General features: G+C 52.0%; 1 protein-coding gene across 4 annotated transcripts in view; it reads left to right on the forward strand.

Annotated features, from left to right (window-relative positions):
* Positions 1–26,820, forward strand: part of VAV2 (vav guanine nucleotide exchange factor 2) — a 126,775-nt gene that overhangs the window by 29,083 nt on the left and 70,872 nt on the right. For all 4 annotated transcript variants that reach the window (XM_048052021.2, XM_066981004.1, XM_066981005.1 and 1 more), the window contains exon 2: positions 1,224–1,340. In XM_048052021.2, coding sequence (XP_047907978.1) covers positions 1,224–1,340 — 117 coding nt within the window. The remainder of the gene's footprint in view (positions 1–1,223; positions 1,341–26,820) is intronic.

Raw genomic sequence — 26,820 nt, forward strand, 5'->3', positions numbered from 1 at the left:
TGTTGGTTGGTGCTGGTTGAGGAGCACATGCACACTCCTCCAAACGCAGCTCGCAGCCCCTGCCTGGTTTTCACGTGGGGCAGATTCACTCCCGATGGGCTGATTTATATAAAAGCTTTTGAGTTGTACATGTTTGTGAGGGATTTGCTGAAAAAGAAGAATGGTATAAAAATGCAGCAATAAATTGAAGAGATTTCGTGGAATAGCTTGAGGAAGCAGAAGGAAGTGGAATTAATGGCTCGCTCAGCACAGTCGGTCAATCCTGATGAAGGACACAGGTGATGCAGCCACACAAGTGAAGCAGATTTTTATGCTTCTCATCCCAGTCCCTGTGCTGCCAGGCATCGCTGTTGGAGCGAGACTGCGGTCCCTAGGCTTCAAAACCCCCAGTGCTCACGAAGCACCAACCAGTTATTGCTTTTGTCAAAGATGGGATCTTGGAGGACACAAACAGATGGCACACTCTTCTGCTGGCTTAGCTACCTGAGTAACTGAGGGTGGTCCTAGAGATGTGGGACTGCTGCTTCTAAACCTGAAGACTTGCAAAGCCTGATGGAAGCAGTCTGGCAATTGCCCTGGGCTTGGGCTCGGGCTCAGGGCAGGGTCAGGAGCAGCTCTGCTGGCTGCTGGTGTTCCTGGTGCCTGCAGTACGGAGGCACAAGGACAGGGGATAAAACGTTACTTGAATAAGTTGTTGCTTCAGCCCCCAAAGCAACAAGCTACAGTTTTCAATGTCTCAATCTTTCGGCTTGTTTGGGATGTGTGTGTGCGTGCACGTGTGTGTTGTACAGTAAGAGCTACAAAGAGCGATGCAACGTGTGCAGCTTCTGCCGGGAACCAGTGGGATCGTGTTGGATATGGTTAAAAGTACAACACTGGGCTTCTGTAGAACATCGGCTGTAATTTATATTTGGCTTGAGGCTCGAAAGAGAAACGTCCTGGCTTCAGCTTGCGAGCCTTTCTGCAATGTTACCTTATGTTTGAACTGTGAAACTTGTTTTTCAAAAGGGCGTTTGTTTCTGGTGTGCAGCTGAGAACACAGAAGTCCTAACAGGGCACCAGGAGGCCGACATCTTCAGGAACAACAAATAAACTAATGCATCGTTTTTCAGTGCAAGTTTCTGAGTTCCTGTAACTTGTCTCACGTGAATTTAACTCAAGAAATCTCAGTTAAAATTTGTGCCTTGCTTATATTTTCTCTCCCTTTCTTTTGTTTCTCCTAGTTCCTCTGCTTGAAGAACATCCGAACCTTCCTAAAAGTGTGTCACGACAAATTTGGGTTAAGAAACAGCGATCTGTTTGATCCCTTTGACCTCTTTGATGTTCGGGATTTTGGAAAGGTAAGAGGTGCTGAGCTCTGGGGAAGCGACGGTTCTGGTTCTGGTGTTGCGGGCCCCGGGCTGTTCTCTGGACTTGTGCTGTAGCTCAAATATGAAGGTTTTGCGCTTTTCTGAGCGATTTCTGCACCCTTAACCCATGCATTGGGCACCTGTTCCCCTGCGCTTATGGTAGTGTGCATATCTAGAGGTTGATTGTGCTGTGTATTTAATTAGTGAAGGGAGAGAAAGCTTGAAAGCCTGATGTTTTAGATTGCAGACCCTCCACGATCAGTCTCTCAAGTACATGGGAAGTGTCTGTTTTGGGGGAATTATCCTTATATGCGTGTTCAGAGGAGCTGCTGGGAGAGGCTTTAGCCAAGGGTCTGGGTGCTGCAGTGGGGTCAGGATTTCAGGTCCAATGCCCAGCTGTAGAGCCGGGGGGCCTGCACCATCTCCTGCGTGTAGCCTCCTCCCTGCCCTGCACACGCCAGTTTGGGACTGAACGCTGCCACCCCAGCAGCACGTTTCCAGCATGGGGTCCCTTGTCCACAAACGCTTCTGGTTTGTCCAGGTGTGGGTGCAAACCTTGCACCGTCCTCCCCCAGCTGCTGCCTGTGCCACGGCTGCGAGCAAAACATCTTTACCGAAATCACTGTCGGGTTTGTAATGGGGCCGCCGAGTTTCCCTGGCGGTCAGAAAGTTTCAGGCCAAGGCCAAATTAGTCCCCTGAAGCGCTTCTGAAAAATGCATGTGGAGGTTTCTCCTGGCAGCAGCTCCGGGATGCTGGCTGTGTTTGTGCTGCGTGTCACCTAGACGAGAGGAGCGAGCGAAGACGTTTTTGTTTTGCTGTAATTGATGGGTGGCACCGCACGCTGAACGAGACCCAGCTGCAAGGGAGGAAAATCCTACACGATTTTGACAAGAGGCTGTCATTCTGATATCCTTGCTTCTGACATGCAGAGCATCAGGGCTGCGCTGTTACTCTGATGGATACTGGGCTCGGGGAGGCTATTACGCAGGACAATCGCTATATTCTGCGGTGGAAGCGGTGTTAAAAGATTTATTAAAGCTCTCTATTGTTTTACCTGCTTTTGAGCTACCAGGCACGAGCTGCTTGAAGGCATCTTCTCTTCTGATTATCCAACGAGTAGATTTTCACTGCTGATGGGGGTATATTATTTGATATTTATTGCCTAATTTATTTCTGGACCATTATCTGGAATGTGCAATTGCAGGGGCTTGTTTTATGAGTTTTTTTGATTTATGAAATACAAGAAGGCTTTTGTTGTTCCGGGAATATGAATGCACAGAGGGAACCTTTTGGGCTGGGGAAAGAACCGCTGCTAATTAAAACGCTGCTTTATCGTCGCGTTCTCTCTTTGTGCTGTTTCAAATTGCCACAGAAGCCTGCTAATCGAGCCTGGTGCTAAACACTTCTGGAACATGTCAGCTGAGCGCGGTTTGGTTTCCTTTGTGTTCTGGTTAGGGAGCAGCCATTCCCGACTCCTCCTGTTTACTTTTTGGAGGTCATTCAGAGCTGCGCAGGCCTTTGGGCTCTGACTTGGGAAGGAGGCGATTTGCCGTTTGCTCTTAACCCGTGACAGCTGGGTGCTTTAAGAGATTTCGGGAGGAAACTTATCGCAAACTTCTGGGAAATCCTGGTACACTTTATTGCCTGGGTCTTGCTTATTTTCATGTGCATTGTCGTCTTCAAACAGCCTTGCAAGGTTTGTGAGGCACGGACTCTGTACACAAACACCTTGCTGATCTCGTCCTGATGTGCTTTTTATGAATTTGGTGGGGGATATCAGCTGTTCAGCTCTGCACCGCCCTAAATCCCTCTGGAAGCCTTTCAAAATGTCCCCATTGTCTTTGCCACCTTTCATTCCCACTTTATCCTCAGATCTCTTTTCAACAGTGGCAAAGCAAATAAACAGGGAAAAATCTGCTGCTGACCAGAGCGCCTTTCCGTTTGAGTCACAATCCTGCAGCCCTGAGAGCAAAAGGAGCCTTTAATTCATGCTCCAACTGGCCAAATGCAGACTTCACACACAAAAAATTCTTCCTGAAGCCGTTCATTATTTAGATCAATAGCACTTTTTGGCGACCAGACACTTACGCCGTGTCAGAGGCTTTCTGAGCAGCGCACAGCAATAGCCGACCATTTAATTACACAGGAACCTTGGTGGAGTGGTGCTGGGTGGTTCCTTTCTGGGCACTATTAAAGTAGTTATTTCTCTCCTCCAAACCAGCCAGGCAGTTAGACAGCAATTACCAACAGCACTTGGATTTGCTGAAGTGTAATTACCAGGCAGAAAGGCAGCGGATCGCGTTCATGTGGTGCCAGCCTGTACGTAAAGGGACCTGACCTGAACGAAGGAAGATGCTGCTGCTTTAGAGGAGGAAGAAAAAACAGATCTGCCTTGCCTTGACTGGCAGATTTTCTGAAAATGAGGGTTTTCCACGGATGCTGTTTGCTTCCCAAGGCAGGATGTGAGCAGAGAAGAGCCGCTTTAGGCTCCACGGAGCCCCCTCCGAGGCAGCAAACGGGGTTGGGACATTGATTTTCGTCCCTGGTTTTGCTGCTTCCTTGAGGTTTAAGCTCGGGAAGTTACTGCTTTCCTGCTGTCACTGGGATAACAGCTAGAGAAATGGGATCGTGGTCCATGCGGGCTTCTCTCGCCCCAGTCCCTGTGGAGCTGAACAGACCCATCCCTGCCTTCGTGGGATGTTGGGTAATAGGCAAGCCCAGGCTTTTGCCAAGCAGATGCGTCATGGTTCTTGTAATCTGGGTTGCAGTGTTTCCCAGTTACCCAAGGGAGCTGAAAGGCCAGTTTAAGTTGCTCACGGCCAGTTTTTTTCCAATGTCCGGTTGTTTAGCAATCCCGCCGTGACAAGGGACAGGCTGCATTTCGTGGCAGAGGGTGCCAAAAGTGACCTGAGAAGCTGACCGGCTACATTTCTAGCTGGGCCCCTTGTAGACACCTTAATACACTTTTCTACAAGTTGGATCTCCACTTCCTTTTGGTTTGCTTAAATCTTTTTCCTTTACAGTGGATCAAAAGCCCTCGGTAAGGACTAGGGACGTGAAATGAGGGCCTGGTCTTGCAGGAGTGGGCGCTGCAGGGGTGCTGTGCCCACCTTTTGCTACTACAGCCTGGCTCCTGATGGAGAAAGAAAATTAAGTAAAAACACAGTGCTCACGTACGTCATGGTGTTGTGCAGTGCTTCATGCACATTTAATAGCAGTGATGATATAAAATGCAACTCTTATTGGACTTGCTAATTTATTAGCACTGACTATAACGAGATAAAATGCACATAAATATGGATTAAACTCTTTATCACTCTATTAGTCAGCATGATAGTAGCAAGGTTCATTAAAGGGAGTTACTCATTTTCAATAACTTGCAGTAATGTACGTTTTTTTTGGAGAAATATAGTTCAAATATTCATAAACCCGCGGAGCGTGCCATTTATTAGCCTCCTACTCCTCTCTGCTCTCCTGATGTATGTTTAATTGTCCTGACTTTTTCTTTTGAAGTTCCTGGACTGCCTGAAAAAAAGGTGTTTTTTTTTTTTTTTTTTTTTTTTGCAAGACAGGGGTCTTATGTCTCACTGCCCCCAGCAGCCCCGTTTTCAGAGCCTGCAAAATGTTTGAAGCTCCCTGCTGTTGGGACAGGGTACTGGGAGAGCGGCAAGGGGACTCAGCCCCAAGCCTCCAAAATGCCCTGCTGCCACTCAGAGAAACAAGATTTCTGCTTGACTTGAGTGTGGAGAGCGTTGTCAGGATTATTTAAGGGATTTTGAGACATTTCTGCTGAGTGCCAGCGGTGTTTTGTGTTGCTCAGACTCTTTGCTGAGAGTTCCCCTCCCTCCATCGCCTCCAAGTACACGTTAATACCCCCGTGGCAGTGTTTTACGGGGGGGGACTTTAAAACTGGGCACGCACTTTTAACGTAGCCTGAGCACATAACGGGGGGTGGGAAGGGGGAGATTTATGTGAAATAATATAGGTAGTTGAAAATTGCAAGGCTCTCAGATAAACGGCTGTGTTTCGGTGCCATAACAAACAACACGAGCTCAACGCCTGCCCTCCTGCAGCTAACCCGCTGGCGGTGGGAGCAGCTCTCCTTTTCCCTTTCTGGATTTTTTTTTTTTAGTACTTTATTTTTTATTTCTGCCTTCTCGTAGCCAAGAACAAACTGGAAGTCGTGCCTTTCTGCTGCATGGAGTGGCCGGGAGCAGAGCTGGGGGTGGCCGAGCTCGGCGCCCTGTCCCCTGCTGCTGCTGGCTGGGCTGCCCGCGTGCCTCGCGTCCTGGTGATTTGCAAATCCCCCAAGGAAACGGGCAGCAGCACAGCCCTCCCCTTGTTGTGGCCCTCTGTGCCAGTTATTCAGGCGGCTGCTACGTGGTGGCTGGACGTGTGTCAAGAAAAGGGATCCTATCGGAGGCGAAACTGCTTCCAATTGCCGTATAACTCACAAGATGCGTGTGCAGCGGGTGGGGAGGGAAGTGAGGAGCCTTCTCCAGAAGAAGGGCGTGTGTATTTTTTTTTTTTAATTCCCAAGGGAGTAGTAGAATAACTGCCTTGCAAAAAGATGTGTGTGTGTGTGACTGCATGCAAGAAACCAGGAACCCGCTTAACTCCTTGCCAGCCCGGTGCTTACAGTGACGTTGTCCCAGAGGAGCAGGAGCCGCGGCTGCGTCCCCAGCCTCTGCTCCCCTTCGTGTGCCTGTGCAGAGCAGCCAAGCTCTGGCTAGCTCCAGCAGGGCAACATTTTGCTTTAATTGCATCTGATTTTTCTATTTTGAAGCTGTTGCGCTTTTCAGAAGTGACCGAAGAGCTTTACCAACAAGCTGAAAATTCACGTGCGGCGTGGATGCTGCTCGGGGGGATTTTGCCCAGCCCCTTGGGGGCTGCAGGTCCTTGCTGCAGGGAGAAGCAGCCCTGGCAGAAGCAGGCAGCCTGCTGCGGCTCTCAGACTGATGATATCCCTGGCTGCTCGCAGGAGCTGCGGGTGGCATTTGGCCCTCCCGTGCAGGCTGGCACGCTGTTCAGCTGGGGTTATGCTGGCTGACTTTTGGCCACCCGTGTTCCAAGTAGCTGGAATCGTGCAGGATATCACCATGAACTCTACAAATGGCAAAAGCAGACTGGAAGAGGATGGTTTGGTTTTCTTCCCCCCCCTTTTTTTTTTTTTTGCAAGCTTGTGGGTCCATTTGGGTCGGGTGTTGCTTTTGTGTCAGGGCACCCAAGCTCGGGGCCAGCCGTGCCCAGGGCAATGCTGTCGGGGGGCACCCGGCTGCAGGATGCAGGGAGGGGGCGGCGGCAGGCTGGGTTAGCAGGTGCGGTGCGTCCCGCAGATGTTTTCAGCCAGAACGCTAAAAGCAAGCACAGGAAACCCTGATGCTGAACTTCTCTAAAGCACGGGGCAAATGAATTGCAGATTTCTGTGGCTAGCCAAGCGTGCAGCAGGCGGTGCTTTCTGCTGTGCCGTGCACCGGCCTGTTACGGCGCGGTGTTTGCTGTAGGAGATGCAGGGGGTGTTGCCACACATCGTGTATGTTTTTAGGGTCCAAATCCTGAAAACTTCCCCCTGGTCTCCTGTTAACATTGCCCTGAAGTAACTGGTGGATTAAAAATCTCCTAGCAGGCTGCCGCAGTTTGCAACCAAAAGGACCACGCTGGTTTACTTTGTGGTCTTCAGGGTCCAGTGACAGCACCGGGGCCTCAAATCATGCACATGCACCAAGCTGCTGGTAAAAGCAGTTGGTCTCCTACTGCACCCTAAAGTGAAACACCTGGGTGTCACCAGCCCAGGAAGCTGGGTGCTGAGCTGTGCCCTCTGCTGTCCCCTCCTGTCCCTGGCTGGGCCGGAGGAGAGGCTGCTTAAAAAGCAGAGCTTTTAGCTGCGAGGTGGCCGGCTATCTCTGCTTTCTCCTTCTCCTTTCTCCTTTTCCTCCCTCTCCTACTTGCAAATCAGCACTGTTTATAGATGCACAGCTCCGCCGTGGAACTGAAAGAGCCAGAAATGTTCATTCTGGGAAGCTTTGCTTTTCTTTTTTTTTCCTCCCCTCTTGGCTGCTTTCCCCAGTATTTTTCCAAGGGGTCACATTAAGGGGTATTATGTTTCAGATCAAACAAGCACGGACAGGATCTTTCCTAACTCCCATAGTCTGCATGGGAGAACGGTGCTGTTGGGCCTCAAACTGCAACCGAAGTGTTGTAATGTGCAGGGAGCCGGAGGTATCGATCAGGACGTGGGTAAACACGTATTCTTAATGTGTATGAAATTGATTTTCTTGCACTTCCGTGATCTGGCTGAGCTCTTCTTGTAGTCATATTAGACAAGATCGGGGGGTGGGGAACCTGAGAGCAGTAAAACATTCACTGGTCTGTGCCTCTAAAAAGGGGAAGGGGTGCAGTCCGTCTCTCTTCTGTGACCCTACAGCTTTTGTCTGTTGGTTGAAAAATGCCTGGCTGCTTTTGGACCCCACAAGATGTTGTTTTTTTTTTTTTTTATTACATTATCAGGCGTTTGTGACTTAATGATTTGGTCATGGTCACCACGACTGAAAGGTGTCAACAGGCAGAGTCAGTCCTTCGGTGCCTCAGCGCTCCGTTAGTGCATCTGGCATCACTTGAGCTCAACCGTTCAGCATGCTTGTGCTTTGGGAAAGGAAGGAAACACATCCCGTGTAATGTCATTTAAAGCAATCTCGGAATAAAAGGAGGTTTTTATTCTGTAACGAGCCAGGGATCTTCTGTTTCTTCATTAAAATCTTCCCCAGATTTCCTAGCCTGTCGAAGTTACAGCGTCTGATAATGAAACTGTCTCAAGGCCAAATGCTTCGGTTATGAAGAATAATTAACATTTCTTGAAACAGATTAACGTGTGGGTGTAACCATGTTTTAGCAGAATGTGCAAAAAGCGAAACTCTCAGCCTGAAAGCACTGCCATGACCGAACTTCTCAAACCCCAGTGCTCAGGGTAATTCTGCTCAGCATCTACCCTGTGAAGCAGATTAAAGGAAAAGGGGAGAAAAAAGCCTCTGCAGCAAACCGATTCCTCCTGGGGCAAAGAAGAGCGGGTACAAGTTAGCGTATCAAAGCATCGTGCCCCAAAACAGGCACCCTGATGCTGGGATGGAGCCGGGGAGCCTGGTGCCCATTCCCCAGCCCATCCTGGGAGAAGGGGACAGGGCTGGGGCGCACGGGGGGACCCGATTTGGCCCGGTCAGCCTCCTCCTGCATTGACACTTTGCATTCGGGCAGTCACGTATCGAAGCGAAATGTTAATGTTTCACGGCAAATAAACATTGCTCAAAGTGGGGGCAGAAAAATGGTGTGTTGAAACCTCGGCTCCTCAGCAGAGCGTGGTTTCGGTGAGGTTTGCTATTAACACCCAGGTCTCCTGCCATCTCCTGATTTAAGGGGCTTTACGGTGCTGAGGCCGTGACTTGGGGGTGCTGCTGCTGGCAGGAGCAGCTCCGTGCACGAGGGCTGCCCTCGTGCCACAGCTCGCTGGTGATGAGGTTTCTCCTTTCCATCCCCGCCTTGTTCAAGAGAATTTAAAAAAAAAAAAAAAAAAAGGCATCTCAGACTGTTTTGTTCCACTCTTTCAAAATGGGCTGCTTGTTTGTTCTTGGAGCGCTTCCAGACTTTTTTTTTTTCCCTTTTCCTTCAGAAATGAGTTATTTCTTCAAAACCGCCCTGTACTTTCAGGATTCCTCCGGGTGATTCCCCTGCCCGCTCCAGCTGGGTGTGCAGGGCTGGGGGGGCTGGAGAGCTTGGTATGATGGTTGTTCCAGACTCGCATGGGCTGCACGGGGTGCATCGGGGCAGTGACACGGGATCAGGTGGCTTGGATCTGCAGTGCTGGCGGGGAACAGTTTCCTTTGGATGGGTTTTAAATAGCTTCCCTGAGCATCGCAGGTGAAGCCAGGATCACGGAGACGTGTGAAAGCCACCTGCATGGGCTGTGTGATGTTCCTAACTATCGTTTCCCTGCTGGGAAAGCTGGTGCGTTCTTCCTGGGGACAAGTGCCTCTGCGTTTCCCAGCCCTTCCCGACTTTGCCAGGTTTTGAGCTAGGCAAGGAAGAGGCAGGGAGGCACGGTGCCTGCCACCAGTGTCGATGTGCAGTTTTTTGCTGTACCTGCAGCCGGACGGCAGCGCTTGCCAGCCCTCGATGCTTTGCAGATTGAGTTAATGAGCCTCAGATGGTGATGCCGCAGCTCACTCATTTATACTCTCAGTCTTAATGGCGTGTGTGTAAGTGAGGCGTTCTCCTCTTCAACATCGTTTTCTTCCTACTAATTACATATTAAAGCATAATCGCGGTAGCAAGAAAGCAGCCTTAATGCACCCTGGGTAAAGCTAACGATGTGGGCACACTCTATTTAGGGGCGTTTGTCAAAGTTCCCTATCCCAAGCCTGTTGTTAGTAACTTCAGGAATTTCTGAGCCAGCATGGACTTGGTAAATGTTTGCAGTCATTCCTCCTAATGAATAAGGCTTGTGTGGGAGAGGCTGATGGAGCTGCGGTGGAGATTTTTCCCTGGCTAACAGATGGTGGGGATTTCACAGCCTGTTACTGAAGTTTTGAAAAAGGTGGTTCAGGGGAAGGAGCTAAATGCAAATGGGCTGTGGAAGTAAGGCAGATCGGAGCCAGCACTGTGTATGTTCTTCTGGGACTTTGGGAGTGGTGCTTCCCTCCCTAATCCTAGGGCAAGGCTTCATCTTGGTGCCTCACTGCTGACACTGCTGCTGGTGTCCAGCACCTTCTCTGTGACCTCTGCTGCGTGGCAGAGCTCGTCTCCATCTCCTGTGCTTGCCACCTTCGGGATCTCCCTGACTTCAGGCAGCTCTGGAGCTTGTGTCTAACTTGAAGGCCACAGAGGGGCTCAGCAGTGAGGAGAACTTGTACGATATCTGGGTTCTGAGTCGGTGCAGATGTGGCCCAAGAAGCAGCAGTAGGCCCGGGCCCTGCAGAGTGGTGCCAGGGGGCAGTGACGGAGGCCCAGCAGTTGTGGGCCCCGGTCTGGTGCAGCCCCCCAGCCTTTAAGAGCCTCTCGCTGAAGACAGGTGAATTACTCATATGGGTAGGGAGACAGCCGCACAGATATTTGCATTGTATGGTCTTTGAGGATGCAGCGAACGTCCCACAGCGAATAATGAATATCGTACGGTTAAAGGTGTACTCCTGTCTCACTTCGTTTTGCGTGTCTAACTTAAAATACGCCTCTGGAGAGACCAGATGTAAAAGTGGTGTTTTGACAAAGAAAACTGAGTTTTCTTAAGAGGGAAAAAAATGAGAAAAGCCCTCTCCCAGTAAGCAGACCCCTCAGTGTAGGTGCTACTCGTGTGCAGAGGTGGGGGTCCCAGGAGGCTCCCGAGCACGTGTGACAGTGGGGGTGTTCCTCTGGCTCTTCGGCCTCCTCTGGGTGCATGCAAACACAAAGCCACCAAAGACAGTGCTGGGAGCACTGATGTGCGAGAAGTGCTTGGAGAGGCAGGGTGAGAGGCAGCGGCCTCGGAGCATCGCTCCCCTCCGTCCCCGTGGTGTGCCCGAGTCCGGTGGGTGCAGCCCTGCAGTGGGGAAGAGAAACCCAGTCTTCCAGGCCAGCGGACTGTAAAGATTATTGGAAAAGTTGAATATATTTCTCTCATGCTGAAATGGTGCTGTAGTCCTTGTATGTAGGGATTTATCAAAAGGACCTCTGTGCTCTCAGCAGAGCTGAGATCACAGTTCGTTGCAGATGGGAGTTGAACTGCCCGAGTCCCGCTTTCCTACGAGTCTGAATAACCATTGTACAGCGGCGGTGTGTCCTGCACACCGTGTGGCAGTCCTGCTCCAAGGCAGCCTTTGCAGATGCTGGACTCGCACAGTAAAACAAAACAAACAAAACTGGCTTCTGGAACTAACACGGCCAAGTTGGCTGTGAGGGCTCTGTCTATGGGCACGCGATGTGGGACCCTGGGGAGCAGCAGCGAATGGAGCCCACCAGTTCCTCAGACGTTAGGGGCAGATCCACCAGCACGTGGGTTTGTTCAGTTTGGTTTCATTTTTTCAGCTGGGATGTTTGATCCCGGTGTGGGAGATGCTTTAAGTTAGCTTCCCATCCAGCATTTTCAGCTAACGCAGCCACTTGGGGCGTTCTGATTTTGGAGACCTTAGATGACAGCTTCTCCGAGGGAATCTGATTTTGAGAGCAGGCTGTCAGTGGGATTAGATGTTTCTGATGTCTTAGATCATGCACAAAGATTTATTAGTCGCTGGGCGATTCTGTGGTAGGACCTTGAACTGAATGTGTCGGGAAAAGCCATTGCCCTGGGTGGTGTTTTCGAGGTAGAGAAGAAAGCTGGGTCAGGGTCAGCAGCCCACGTTTGATCTAAGTACAAAACTTGCCTTACAAAACATGCACGCGTAGAAAAAGCTGCAGTTGGGAAGTAGATAAACAACTGGCTTAACTCCAGCCCGCGGGGAGCCCTGTGAAGGGCCCTTGCCCAGGGGCCTCGCTTCGCTCTGTTTGCTCAGCCCGCTTCCTCCATCGGCCAAACCCCAGTGTGTGCTGCCTCCCGCCCGCCCCCTTGCCTTTTTTCATAACATTGTTCTAATTACTGGAGTGTGAAGAATTGACTCTTAAAATGCCTCTTGGCAAATTCCATTTGCGCATTGATGAAATTGCCCCGTGCTGCAGCCGCGCCGTTAGCGCTGGCTGCTCAGCGCCTGCTGGGCTCGGACCCTCTCCGTCCTTCCCAGGCAAACCAGGACACGCCAGCTATTGCCTTGACTGGGGAGAAACGGGAGGACTGGGGGGGATGATGAGGGGTTAATACTTGCGTTGGGGCTCCTGCTGGGGTGTTTTCCCAGCGCTGCTTCTCCTCCAGCAAGCTGGCTGCAAAATGTCACTTTTGGGGATGGCTTTTTGGCCGTGCGCACATCCCTGCCTCGGCGTGGTAGTGCAAGGAGTTACTGGGTAAACTGGGACACCCGGAGAGAGGCCAGAGCTTCTCTGGGGTGGCTGCGGGTGTGAGGCTCCGGGCCCAGAGGCTCAGCTGGTGGCACGCGGGTTGTAGGGCCGAGGTTTTTGGGGAGGTTGAGCTCTGAACCCTGGGCGGAGTGGGGATGTTTGTGGGTGGCACTTTGGCCGTGTCCTCTGCTTTAATTGTCCCTTGAGGTAGGGGCTTGCTGGCTCTGTCTGGACCTCCTGTGCCCTGGCTTGGTGCATGGGTGTGCAGCAGGCTCTTAACCCCATTATTTCTAGAGGACTTTTGGTTTTTAAGCAGGCAGGGAGCACTTGAATAACGCTTTGGGCTTTGTCTGCAATTGCAAGGGCTAAAAACTTAAAAAATAAAACTGAAAGCTCAGTTAGCAAGTAATTGCGAGGTTCCTGGGACTGAGGCTTTATGGAGAATGCCGAGGAGGTGGTTTTCTCTGAAATGTAAGGGAGCGGGCAGCTTTTGGACCATGTCCTGATTCCTGAACACTTGTGGTGGGTCCGTGCAGCAGACTGGGGTTGTAAAATTACGGGTTGCTTCCGTCTGGGTTTCCCTTGTCCCTGCGTTTGCAGCATGGAGCTGGGCCAGCAGGTCCTGGGGAGGAGAACAGGGGTGGGGAGGGATGGGATGGAGACGTTGGTCTCCCTGGGCCCCCCGTAGCAAAGGATCTGCAAGACTGGGCTGTGCCTAGCTGGGTGCTGGCCTCAAGCACTGATGGCTTTGGCTGCCATAAAATCTTTATCATTAGCATCTTTGCGAAACTGCCCGGGAGTTCTCCATGCAGGATAGGCTGCAGGCTGCAGAAGCATTTGTCTGGGACCCAGCTGACTTTGTCTGAGGAGCTAAACCGGTGGGGAACCCAGGCTCATCCCAGCGGCTCTGCCCTGCTGGCAGCCCCCGTGTGTCCCTGCGTGGGACCTGCTGGAGGTGTGGCGGCAGCCCGGTCCTCACGCTGCTCCACAGACCTGCTTGGGTGCTGTGGGCAGCCTCTCCAAGCAGCTATAGCCATTTTCTGGCACACAAAGTGGTGTAATTGCCCCTTGCAGGAGTGTTGGCACACCCCCCGACTTCTCGTAATGTGCCTCGACTTGGCCGACGACCCACGGAGGAGCAGTTATCCTTCCGAGGAGCAACAGAGCCTGAACCTCCACCGCGTTATCATGCTGACCGGCTTTAACCCTGCTACGGGGAGGGTTAGAAACAAGAGAGGGAAGGCTGAGGAAACCTGCCCTGCTCTAAGCTAAGGAGAAAACACCTGGGGACGCAGCAGGGACGGTCGGTGGCCGGGGATGCTCAGGTTGGGTGTGCTGTCACCATGGCAAAGGCCTCCAAAATTCAGGGGAAGGGCAGTGCTGGATGCGCTGGAGGTGGTGATGAGGGCTGCAGGTGGTACTGATGGAGAAGGTGAAGGCTGTTGTGGCTGCACCGGGGCTGTCGGGGGCCATGAAGTTGAAGCGTCCTCCCGCTGCTGTCCGCAGCAGGCGCTTCTGCTGGCACCTGGTGCTGCACGAGGGCTCCTGGAGCTGTGTAAAACGGCCAGAGCACGTCTCATGTCAGGCCCTTCGCTCCTCCCAGACGCTTCTCCGGCTCTGCCTCGCCACAAAGAGGCTTGTAAAGAGGTAGCGATCGATTGAAACGAGTGGTAGCCAGTTCCTGGTAGTGCGAGCCGTCTGAAGGACGAGCAGGTCTTTAGATTTCTGTGGTTTTGCTCAGTTCTATTCCAAGCTGCATTAAATCCCTTTTTTTTTTTAACCTGTTTTCTTCTGAAACATAAACAAGCAAATGCCACAACAAGGACACGCTTAAGGAAAAACGAAGCGTGGCTATAAATATGAGTGACCCTGCTAAAAGAAAGGGCAGATAGGGGACATTACCCGGCAGTCCTCATTAGGGGAACCGGTGTAATTCAGCTCTCTGGATTACCTGCGTGTTCAGCAAAGCTGGTCGGAGGACTGGCGGAGAGAGATAAGAGATACAAGATATGTATACAGATTTTTTTTTCCCTGTATGTTTGTATTCTGGGCAATAGAGCAGGTGAAATGGAAGAAGGATGTTGATACCCATGATTATCTGTGGTGCACTTGGTATGTTTTGGGAAAAAAAATAAATAAATAAATAAATCCTTGCCTTGGGGAGAAAGGGAAAGGAAGGAGCTGGCCGGCAGCTCTTTGCAGAGCCCCTGGCAGCCTTGCTGTTTGGAGAAGGCAGGGCTGCAGCCAGGCTGTTTACTTTCCTGCTCCGTGCTATGCACCCAGGTATTTGCAAAGTCCTCAAAGCTTTTCATGCCGCGGGGCTCAGAGCCTGACCGGCACCGTGGAGGGCAGGCGCTGGGGCTCGGCGTGCTGGTCTGTGCCTCGTGTCCAGCTCTGGACGGGTGGCTTCTGCCGCAGCTCTGTGGGTGCTGAGCGTTGAGATGGGAGCGTGGTGGAGGAAGGAGCAGTGTGCAGGAGCAGCGCATGGCTGTGCAGCTCTGCCCCGATGAAGGAGCCAGAAATCTGGCAGACAGGTTGAAATGGGAGCCACCTTGGAGATGGGGCACTGAAGTTACTTTTCCCCCACCCCAGGCACACGGTAAACTACGTAACATGCCACGACAAGAAGCAAAACCACTGAGAGTTGGGCATCTGTGTGAAAAAGGAAACTGCCTGCAGTTAGGAAGGCAGGAATGGTTTGGAGAGGAGCTCACGTCCTACGGCGCGGGGCTGGGAAGGAGCTTCCCATGGCACGTCAGGGGCAGCGGTGCCTTTCGTGGCCCCGACAACCTCAGGCACCTGCTGTCAGCCACCTCTTGGGCAGCATCTGACGGAGGTGGGCCACCATCTGCGTGTGGATGCACTGCCACCAGCCCCAGCCTGTTTCTACCCATTTTTGTCTCTGCTCCCACCCGTTTCCGTGCCCGAAGCTCTCCAGGTATCCACACGAGTGTGGAAGTGCATCCAAGTGATACCGGGAAGAAACGGCGCTGCAGTAAATCCCCGTTTATGGCTGGAGCCACGCTAATGGGGGTTTATCTTGGAGATCAACCGAACTCTGCTTATCATTTTGCTTTTCCTGCCATGAAATGCAGTTCCATGAACGGAACAGAATTGCTCTACAGGTCTGCACCATCTGGGGGAGGTATAATAATTATAATAAACCCATTTAAATTCCCCCTTGTATTTGGGAGGGACGGTGATAATTCTCGTGCTCCCAAGACTTCTTTAGCGTTGTTAATACCTGCTTTTCAAGTTTCCTTTTTTCCTTTCCTTGCTCGTGGCTGTGGTATTGGAAAGCTCTGTTCTCGAAGAGATTTAGCAAGTGCATACCACGTGAAGTCAACAGGGGCTGCACTTCAAAGTGAAGCATGTGAATAAATATTATCCTGACTTGAGGCTACTATTTACTCTTTTTCTTCCGAAACAAAACAAATTCATACGTGCCTTTTTGAGGCTTGGGATTAATAGTTTTCTGTTTACCGCTGTGGCAGTGCCAGCACTTCAGTATTTGCTCAGATGATGGCTGTGCCAGTGCTGCAGGATTTGCTCTCTGGATATATCTGCACCAGGCGCGTCCCTGTGCCCCAGGCGGACAGAAGATACCAATAAATTTGGGTCTGGACAGCCAAATCTTTGTGGGGTTTGGCTTTCAAAAGGTGCTGAGTGCTCTGTCCTCTGAAAATCAGGGTCTCCAGCTCACCAGGTCTCGGGGCGGTTCGCAGCAGCCAGGGGTGCTGCTGTGGCATCGCCGCCCCCGATGCTTCTTGCCGCCTGCTTCGGTTCTCACCCGCTGCTCCAAGGGGGGAAAACCACCTCACGTAGGAAAAAACAAAATAAAATTATGCCGTCAAATGTTTTATGTATGAGGAGGCACAGGCTGTCAATAATCCTCTATGTTTTTTAATGCGAACTCTCTCTGTGTTTCTGCTGGTGGCTGATGACACCAATTAATTTTATTGTTTGGAAATAATCTTCTGCGGCATGCGATTTGCACAGCCCTAGCCTTATGCTTTCTAATGATTTCTCTATTAATTTCACCGCTGCCAATAAGCCGAAGATGCCTTTCAAGTGGAAAGGGAAACATGACCTAATACCACGGATAAAATATTAGCAAGAGCAAATTAAATCTCGGTTAGTCGTGTTAGGACCCCGGCTGCTAAAGACAGAAGAGGTGCTGGAGCGTAGCAGCGAGCTGGGAGGCTCCTGGAAAGAGGAATTTTGGTTGTGCGCCTTCAGAGCTGGCGGGGATGCGGTGCCTGAAGTTTGATCAGAGCTGGGTGTGCGATGCAAAGAGCAGCGTACGGTGACCGGAGTGGGGATGTCCTGGCTCAGGAACTGGGACAAGTGGCACAAAAATGCCCCTTTGTGATGATAATGCATATATCTGCGTGCTGTATAGGAATGCCCAGGAGCGCGGAGCTCTGATTTATGGACAGCTCTAAAATTAATGCCCAATTGGAGTCTTCATCCTTTCTTGCTCTAGTGTGCTATTCCCTGGTCAAGAAAAGTTGGCCCTGGTAGATTTCCACCGGCTTTACAGCTATCCAAAAAAAATCTTTTGAGCACCGTTGGGGGCCATGGGATATCCGCGAAGGATGCATGGAGGGGTGCAAGTGGTGCTGTCTGTGCACCAGCACTGCTGGCCCTGCTTTGCTGTCCGACCTCCTTTCTGGGCTGAGGATGGGTCTGGGGTGAAAACGATGAGAAGTTCCCATGAAACTGTCTTCCTTCCACCTCTGGAAGACGCCGTAGTCACAGCGTGGCTCTCAACACGTGCATGGTGTTGGGCACCGTCTGGGTGCCTGGGCTGGCTCCGTCCATTTCTTTCTGCGAGGGGAAAAATGTTCCTGTAATGCACGGAAGTATGATCATGTCGGTATTGCTTAGGGAAGCCACAAAGGGAAAAAATCGATGCAGGTTGTCACCAGAATATTGACATGAGGATTTCTATAAATATACAAAAACGCAAACATACAAATATTGATAGCTTTAACATTGTACTTGCCCTGAGTGCTGTGCAGTTATGTTGCTCCTGCACTGAAATATGTGGCACAAGAGTTGGTAATCGAGGATGTGGGCTGCTGGGTGGTGGCAGCCGGTGTGCCTCTGGCGATGCAGGAAGGAGCTGGGGCGTTGTGTGCTGGGAACGCTGGGGGAACTGGGAGCACTGGGACTGTGTGCGCTGCCCCTGCCCCTGCTGGCTGCACCTCTACAGCCTTGGGAGCAGATCAGCGGGCAGGCTTTGGGCAAGGGATTTGTTGTAAGCTGTGAAAGAAGCAGTCACTTTGGCCAGAGTCGTTCCCAGGTATTTTATTTTGAGTGGTAACCTGTGAGGCGTTTCAGGAATTTCAGTTTTCCTTGCTTTTAATAGCAAAAGCGTACGTAAACCCCAAGTTCTCCCAAAACTGAATCTCGTAATGGTGTGGGCTGAGAAATTTATAACATAACGAACTATACGTATATAAAAAAAATCATCAGAAGCAATGATTGCAGACACGTCTGTGGCACTGCTACCCTTCTGTTAGTGTCCCTGCCTTGACTGGGTTACAGAAGATGCTTCGAGGCGCACCCTGCCCGCTGGAGCCGGCAGGAGCCCTGGCTGCAGCACAGAGCAGTGCCCGGGCTGCTTAATGCCCGTGGGTGCAGCCGTGAGCTGCTTTTGGGTGCTTAGTGGTCTTTGAGTTGGCGTTAAAATGCTTGCAGCTGGATCAGAGTCTGAGCGTGAGGCTTCTGCTGGCCTCGGATTCCCTTGCAGTGGGCTCGGGATTGCGGAGCGAAGTCGAGCCCTCCCGTGGGGTAAGGACCAGCACGGTTCCAGCTCTGCCTTCACTCTTCTCCAATAAAAAAAATAAAAAAAGCTTCGTGATTAGGGGTAAATAATGCTGTAGTACTCCGGTGGCATTTCCCCCTGGATGCTTTCTTCTCTTTCTTTATCTCATTGAGTCTAATCTTCCAATATTATAAGAAGCGACGAGTAACTTAGCTATTGGCCTTTTTAAATATGTATGAACTTCTTAGGGGAAGCCAGAGAAATGAGGAGCGACTGAGACAGATAACAGATGCACGATGGTCTCACAGCCGTGTCGTTTGACATGCTGGTTTTTTCTGCTGTCCTAAGTCATTATTCAGAGGCAAAGCATAATGTATCTGTGCTTTTCATGTACAGATTATTATTTTTTTTAAAAAAAAACGACGGTATCTGGGACACAGCTGCGATTCTATCGCAGAAAGCTGATACTGCAGTTCTGCTCGTCCTGCCTTTGGCTTGCTGGGCTTTTGCTGCCGGCAGACAAAGATGTTTCTGCCTCTCGTCGGAGTCAGTCTGGGAGGGGACTCAGTAAAATGGGCTCTGTGGGGCGGGATGCTGACCACGTCGCGGTGGTTTTTCTGACGGACCTGCGGACTGGCACTTGTGGTGGTCAGGCTTGGTTTCTGAGAGGCAAAGGGGTCTGTCCCTTCTCCTCCATCAGCCTCGTCCCGTAACGCATGTAACATAATGACTGGTTTTATTTTTACTGGGGAAGCGAAGCCAGGAGATAGGAGCTTGGGAAAGGAGGGAGGAAAGCAGCGATAGGATAGCATTCGCTTTCCAGGAGAGCGCTCGTTGCCCAGAGCGTGACAACGTGTGATGTTCCCTGGTAGCATGCAACACCGCTGCCACCCGTTTATGCAGTGATTGGGTTTTATAGGACCGGCTATTAAGCACGTGCTTGGTTTGCTTTTATTCTCCAGGCTTTCATACTCTTGGCTATAGGACCCACCGTGGTGGTTGCCCCTCGCCCGAGAGGGAACCGACGCAGCTCCGAGAGGCTGCTCTCGCTGCCTGTGCTCCACAAATTTTCCAGAAAAGACTTGGCGGAGAGATGATGCCGTTTAAAGAAAATTACTGCATTGCCTATCAACTGAAAACAAAAGTCTTTTGTCTTGTCAATCATGAGGAGGCTTTATCTTGTCACTCACAAGGAAAACGTCTCCTTTTCACTTCTGCCAGACTTTGCTGAGACCCGGCTTCTCCTTCGTTCAAACAAACAAGAACGGGGGCCAGCAGCTGACTTTGGTTTTTGGGTTTGTTTTTAAAGAAACTTAAAAAAAAAAAAAAGGAATATTTTATCAGTATTTGGACTTGAATGACAGAAGTAACACAAGCTAGCGTGTGTCCTCTTGTCCTGTAGCCGCACCTACAAGAGGTTTGTCTAATTCTTGCTGTGGAGCTGGGACCTGTGGCTCTTCTCCAGCAGCTCTGGAGCAGCCCGTGGTGCCCCGTGTCCCACACCGTGCTGCTGTCACCACAGGGAACGTCCCCTCCGTGTGCGCTCTTTGCTGACCTGGGCCGTGCTCCCCCAGCCTCACAAAAATTGGGGATGCTTTGCAGCCTTTGCCCGGCTGGGCAGGCGTGAGCTCTGGTGGCTTTTTCCTGTAAACATCTCTCTCCTGGGGCACTGCGCGGTGTCAGGAACTGGTATCATTGTTCTCAAGAGCCGCACGTTTCCCTTCGCAGCCAGCTCAATACACGCAGCTGCCATATGGAGTTCCCATTTCGCTCTTGGCCCTTCTTGCAGCACGACACCCAAACGCTGCTCTTGCTGCGTGCCAGCGTTTTCGTGGTGCGCCGAGGTTACGTGACGTCGGTGCCTTCGGTTGACAGTCCTTTGCCAAGCCAAGGTGAAATATTTGGCCCGTAGAGACATCTGCTCATAGCAGGGAAGCGTGAATCACGCCTGGTCAAGTCTTTGGTTGCACGCCTTTTTCTTTTTCCACTGCCCAGCGTTGTTTCCGCTGCTCTGCCCCGTGATGCTGCGGCCGCTCCCCGCGGCAGCGTGCTTGCTGCAGCAGCAGAGCGTGGGCTGCCCTGTCCCCACGGGATGTGGTAGGAGATAATGGAGCTCGTGGCTTCGGGGATGCTCCTGGTCCTTGGGGAAACCCCAGCGTGCCGGCGCTGCTCCGCATCCCGAGACGATGCTCTTTCTCTGCTCCATTTGCTTTCGCTGCCCGATGGCTGCTCCCCTGGGAGTCATCACTCTCCGGGGTTTTACATCAGCCGTGTGTGTTTTGCCACTCTTCTGTTATTAAAAAAGTTATTTTCAGAGCGTGGAGGCTGGAGCAGCCTGGGCTGGCTCCTGGCTGTGCCCTATCTCGGGACCGGGGACCAGCGCTGGTGACAACGTGCCACCTGCGCCGCGTGTCTCTGTTTGAAGGAGCCCAGCTGGTTCCCAGAAGGTCTCCTAAGCCCCTTCGGTTCTTTCATCGATCCAGGTGAGGCTGGGAGAGCCACGGGGGGTGGGTGAGCCCCCTCCCAGCCTCTCCTTCGAAGCTGCCTCATCCCAGCCTGCGTGCGAGCGGCCCGTCTGCGCCGTGACAAGGACAAATGAGACCTGGCGTTTTCCTTCATTTCTCCGAACGCGGAGAATCTGTCTTACCCAGACTTTTAAGAGAAGACAAATACGAGCGGCTCAATTTTCTTTGTGTCAGTCTTTTTTTTTGTTTCTTTCTTTTTCCTTCAGAGCCATAACAAAAGCTGTAGTGCGCTGTGGCCAGTAACGAGCTCGGCTCCTATTTCCGAGTATCTCACCTCTGGAAGCGTGTGCGTGTGTGTCAGAGGCTCCAGGGCTGCTTACAGAACAGCCCCAGGGTCAGATTTGCATTCCTGCTAAATAAATTCAAACTACTTTCGTATGCGAAGAGATTTTACTTGTCGGAGCATCGCTCTGCACGGGGCAGGGGGATATTTTGAGTACAAAGCTCTTCATCTACAGCAGGGCCCTGGGGACACGTGGGGGCTTCTTGCTCCTGCTTGGGCTTTGCACGGGGAAGAAGAAACCTCCGAGTGCCAGAGCGATGGAAGGGGCTGTTGCTCGCCTCCAGAGAAGCCCCTCCTGCAGCAGCTGGGTGATGTTTGACGCCCTGCAGTGTGCTTCTGTGAGGTTCTGGGGTGGGAGGCTGTGTGCGCACCTCACCTGGTGCCGCTTCCATCGGTAACTGCACTGCCTTGTTGGTTTATTTGAATAACGCATCCCCGTTTTCTTTGAGCACAGCGATGTCTAGCAGTTACCGAGCGATTGATCGCTGTCAGCGCAAGCCTTTAGTGTTGGCTTGTACTCTTTTGTAATAATAATTAATTACCTCTCATCTTTCAAGTATCCTAAGGCTTTTTATGAGTGGCTGATGATGAAGGGAGCGTGCTGTCCGTGCCTGAAGAGGGAAGGGCTGCTCCTGCTTTGTGCTGTTGGTGCTCCCCAGCCCCAGGAGATGCTCGGAGGGACTCCCTCAGGTTTTAGGAACCAAGGCTCTCGCTTCTCCCCACGGCGCTGAGCCATCATCGTGAGACCAGCTGGCACTTGAAGCATCTCGCTCAGTGACAGCCAGCTTTGCTTCAGACCTGATGAAAACACAGGAGGTTGCACCTGAGGAGCGCGTGGTCGTTCTGGATTATTTTCAAGCTTGTCAAAGGCCTCCTGTCTTTCTCGGTACCAGAACCTGGGACCTTTTTGCACCCATCTCCAGCCTCTTCCCGTGCCGCAGGTGCCTGGGTCCCCCCAGCCCCGCTCCAAGCCCTTTGCCAGCAGCACGGCTGCTGACTGCCGCGGCCAAACTTGATGTGATGTCTTTTGGAGGTTTTTGTTTCCTATGGAAGCGTTTCTCACCCGTCCTTCTCGTTTAATGTGAGCTGGCAGAGGGTATCGGCCCTGTCTGAGCAGCTTCTCGAGTGTTCGCTGAAATGTCGCTGTGCCTCCCGCGCATCGCCTCCCCCGGCAGCTTCACGCCTTTCTGCTTAGGTGGAGGGGTGCCAGAAGTCAGCCAAAGGGCAGGGAGCCCCGTGGAAAGGCGAGTTAATGCTCCTGTCGTTGCTGTACGAGCACCCCAACTTAAGGGAGTGTTGCAAGCTTTAGTCCTTGGATGGGTGCGCTCCTGTTGATATGAGGGATGTGGCATGAAAAAAATGACTTAGCTGAGGCCCAGCCATTCCTCTGCACTTTACCAAGTGCTTTTTCTGGTTATCGTACTGGGAAAGTACACTTCTTCGTGCCCCTTACCCCACTGCTTGTTCGTAAGGAGGTAAATGTGGATTTGATGTCCTGCTGTGGAACCACCGAGCCTGGCTTTTCTCCAGCTGGGTGAGCAGGCACCGTTTGGTGGTGGAATGGCGCTTGTCACCTGCAAGCCTCGAGGCAGGGCACTGCACCCCTGGTGAAGGAGATCTCCAAGCTAGGACGCACGCAGCTGCAATAACACAGGTCTTTCAGGGCGGAAAATGAAAACAAAAATGGAGGAAACGGTTATCCTTCCGGAAATTACAGCTTGCAATTTGATAATTGACCCCATGATGGGCTTGTGAGTGATGGCTGCATTAGGAGGTCCGGGTGGCTCTTCGCAGCTGCCTTTCCTTTCCATTTTCAACCCCTTGCTAGCACCAGGCTGGCGCTAGTCCCCTCCTCCTGCTTTCCAAGAGGATTGCTGCCTTAAATCACTCGGAGGCTCATTACCCACGGTAGGAAGCCGCGGTGCGCAGCTCATCCTCCTCCAACAAGGGGTCCCCTCCCGGGGAGCAGCCCCTAATGAGGAGAGGACCACGCATCCCTCGCGATGTCTAGAGGAGGAACATAAAATAAGCAGAGGCAAAAAATCAGCTCCTTGCTTGCATTCTTGGTCTCCTCTACCTTGTCACTTGGGTTTCGGTAATCATTTTAATCTGCGGTTGGGATTGCCTGACAGCATAAGGATTTTTTCAATGACTGTCATTTTCTTTGTTACTTTCAGGCTGGTTGTTTCAAAACTCATTACCCTTGGCATTTATTTACTAAGGCTGGAAGCAGCTTGCACCATGGGCGCAAAACGGAAATTGATTTACAGGGATGGTGCGTGATCTAGAAAACGTCGATTTTTTTTCCCCTCTTGAGTCCATAAATTAGTTTTGATTCCAATGAGGTTTTATACTGTACTTATAAATCAGTTCCAAAGGAACTGTGTGAGCATGGAAATTGAAGCCGTCGAGCAGCAGGCCGGTGCTGTGGTGTTGCTGATGCAGCTTTATCGCGGCGCTCCTCTCCTGCACGAGGATGCGCTGGGGCTTGGCGAGCACCGAGGGGTTTGTGGGAGGAGGCTTCTGGCTGGAGAGCAGAACCAGCTGCTGAAATACGGCCGTGTCCTCCCAGCTCCGGTTAAAACACGAAATAGGTCAAAGCTTTTGGGGAGGTAAGGGTCCACGTTTTCAGAAATGACTTGTGATTTAAGGGAACGCTGAGGGGTTTTTGAGAATATCGACACCTCAGCGCTCCAAGCTACAGACCTCCACAAGGACTTGCGTCAGGCTGTGAAACCACTGACGTTTTGGGAAAACCGGGGTTGTTTGGATTTGTGATTTCAACACTTACACCCTCTGAGCACCTCATGCGTGCAGGCGCTCCCAGGGCACTCTCCAGGACGGCTGATGTGCAAAAGTGCCCGAGGGAGGGTTGGAAGTGAGGAAACCCAGCTTTCATCCGGTGCTTTCACATGTTTTGGTTTGACATGCTGTTGAGCTAGACGCAGAGATGCGAACGGGCACAAATCCTGTTATCTCCTTGCCATTTTGTTGCTGGGCACCGTGAGAAAAACCGTGCCTTCATCTCCCTTTGCTGTGATAGGCGTCGAGCTGGGGGAGCCGGGGCATCCCTTGGCTGTTCAGCAGGAGCTTGGCCATGCCGTGGTGCAGCGGCGGTGACAGCGGGCAAGCTCCTGGGCGACACTGGCTGTCCCTTGGGCCATTTCCCTGGCTGCCTGCAGAGCTGCAACAGGAGCTGCTGAGCACGGTAGCTCCTCTCCTGCGCCGAGATGCTGATTTCCAGCTCCGTGAGATGCAGCCAAACGGGTGCGTTTCCTGCCGGAGCCTCTACCTGCGGGCAGCCTGTCTCGCACGCCGCGTTGCTGCTGGGCTAAACTTGGTTCAAGCTCCGTCGAGTACGATATCGTTTTTACGTCTCGTCACTTCGCATCTCCATTCCTGTCCTTAACTTCGGCTGCTCCGCGGCCTGTCTCTTGTAGCTGAGTTGCCTTGACAGCTTCCCTTGCACACGCAATTGGGTTGTTGCACGCTTGTGTGGCTCTCTGCTTTTTATTTATTCCGTTTTTGTGCCTTAATTGAAGCACCGAAGGAGCTAATAAAGAGCCATCCAAAGGACCTGCTGCGTTGCTCCTCGGCTTTCTATGGACCCAGGCCAGCAGAGCAAGACCTGCGCCCTGGCTGGCAATAAGCAGGTGGGAGCAAAGGCTGGGGTCATCGTACAGCAAAAATCACAGTGAATTTGTTCCTCCTGCCAGCCCTGCTGGGGTTATTCCCCGAGCGGTTGGGGTCCTGAGGGAGCCTTGTGGCACTCAAGGCTCAGGCTGGATGGGCTAATCCTGTCGGTATGAGCTGGCCTTGTCTGAGCTCACAGGAAAATTATTTTCTAAGTCAACACAAGATCTCCTAGCAGGTGACAAAGCGGTTTCAGCCTCGTTGTTTTTTCCATTTGCGACACCAGCACTGCTGCTGCTGGTACCCGTAACCCGCCAGGGAGGTTTTTGGTGGTCAGATTTTCAGCTGGTTAGGAAGAAAGGCATTTCTTGTATGCGTGGGGGTATTTGCTTTGCTTTGGGTTTATTTAGCAAATGTTGGTGATTTTTTTTCTCTTTAATTAGAGAAATGTAAGCTTAGAGCAAATTTGAAACAGATGGAGTTGGTGACATCACCCTTTGTTTTCCTCCTGTTAGTGCAGATTACCTACTTTAAAAATGTGAAATCCTAAATTTAGGCTTAAGCACCCGTGTCCCCTTCGTTCTCCTTTCCTTTCTGCCTTTCCCATCCGTCTGCTTTGTTCTTTCATTACGCCTCCTCCACCAGCTCCAGGCGCGGTGCCTGCCTCGATAACCCGCTGCTTCCAGCCAGGGTCCCTTAAAGCTCCCAGCCGTTTCTCGTGCTCGAGAGGAGCAGCCCCAGCGTGTGGGTGGCAGTCCCCGTGCAGACAGCCTCCAAGGGTGGCTGCTGGTGCAGGGCCAGAGCCCGCAGCTCCGGTGCTGAGTGCTGCTGGACCCTTCCCCAAACCCGACCCCGCGTGCTTAATCTGCATTGATGTTCTTATTTTCTGTGGGTGTCTTCTGGCAGCTGCTGCTCTTGTTGCATGCACCAGACTTTGCAGCACCCCGTGGTGCTCCTACCTCACCTCTCCTCACACCCAGCATCCCCGGGGGGCTCTCCCATGACCCTTCCAATAAAAAAAAAAAAACCAAGCTGCTTGCAGCCATGCAGCTCCTTGCAGGCTGAGAAGCCACGGGTACAACCGGGGCACGCAGTGACCCCACAACCTCTGGTCTTCACCGCCATGGTCACGCAGCCCCCGCGGGCAGGCAGGATGCGCGCTGCGGTGCGCTGCTGTGCGGGGGTTGCTTGTGGATCCACACCAAAGAGCACACGCACAGCTCGGGGTCAGTCCCCGTTGGGTCGGTCCCGGCGTGACCCGCTGTCCTTGCCTGTCCCTGCTGGGTCTGTCGCTTCCCTTGTGCTTGGCCCTGCCTTGTTGTGTTTTCCTGCCGTCGTTTCCACAAGCGTGCCAGGCAGTCTGTGAAAAAAAAAACCAGCATGTGTCTAAAGGAGCAATGGCTTGAAATCCTGCCCAAATCCCCGTGCCACCAGCTGTCCCTTTGGCTGCAGCTGGGGGATGGAGGCAGGCAGCTGAAGATTGGGGGGCAGAGCAGGGCACGGCTGCTGCGGCGCTTTCCGAGCCCCCCGTGTCCGGCAGGGCGCTGCTGGCCCAGCGGGGCTGCTCGGGCAGGAATCCGCTCCATCCCCCTGGCAGCACATGAAAAGCCCTGGCCACAGGATGTGTTTGTGCACTCTGAGCTGGGGAAAGCGAGGGGAGGGACAAGAGAGAGGAAGGGAGCTGAATTACTCTCTCCATTGTCAAGTTTATTTTCAACACTTTTTTTTTTTTTCTCCCAAAGAGCTGAGACTTTTTATTTCCCCTTTCTCCAGCAGTGACCTTGGAGATTTATTCTGCCTTCTCCAACAATAACACCATCCCGGTCCTATTTGTGGTGCGGGGCTCGAGCAGCTGGCACGAGGGGCTGGGCTGGACTGCCAAAAGTTGGGGCTCTTTAACCTCCGCCAGCCGCTTCCCCTGAGCACCTCGGGGTGCAATAAATTAACACACTCGCGTCTTTCCGGTAGGAACCTGGACGAATTCACAGGATAAAATACCTTTAGCAGGCTTTTTTTTTTTTTCCCCTGCTTTTATTTTCCCTTTTCCCTTTCCCTTTGCTCCCATTCAGTCCAGGCTGCTCCCCGCTGTCCCACGAGCACTGAGCGTGGCCAACGTAACGAATGTCGCTTAAAAATACAGCTCTGCATATTCCCTTTTGCACAGAGTTGTATTGCATTGTGGCTTTATGCTTTTATACCTGCTCGTTAATGCTCGTGGATGTGAATCCAGCCGGGTTTTTCTTGGCCGTTTCAGGAATCGCTTGGATTCCTCCTGCCTCGGTGTCCGCAGCACGGCGCGGGCGAAGTGA

The sequence above is a fragment of the Anser cygnoides genome, chromosome 20, assembly GCF_040182565.1.
Source record: "Anser cygnoides isolate HZ-2024a breed goose chromosome 20, Taihu_goose_T2T_genome, whole genome shotgun sequence".
Lineage (NCBI taxonomy): Eukaryota > Metazoa > Chordata > Aves > Anseriformes > Anatidae > Anser > Anser cygnoides.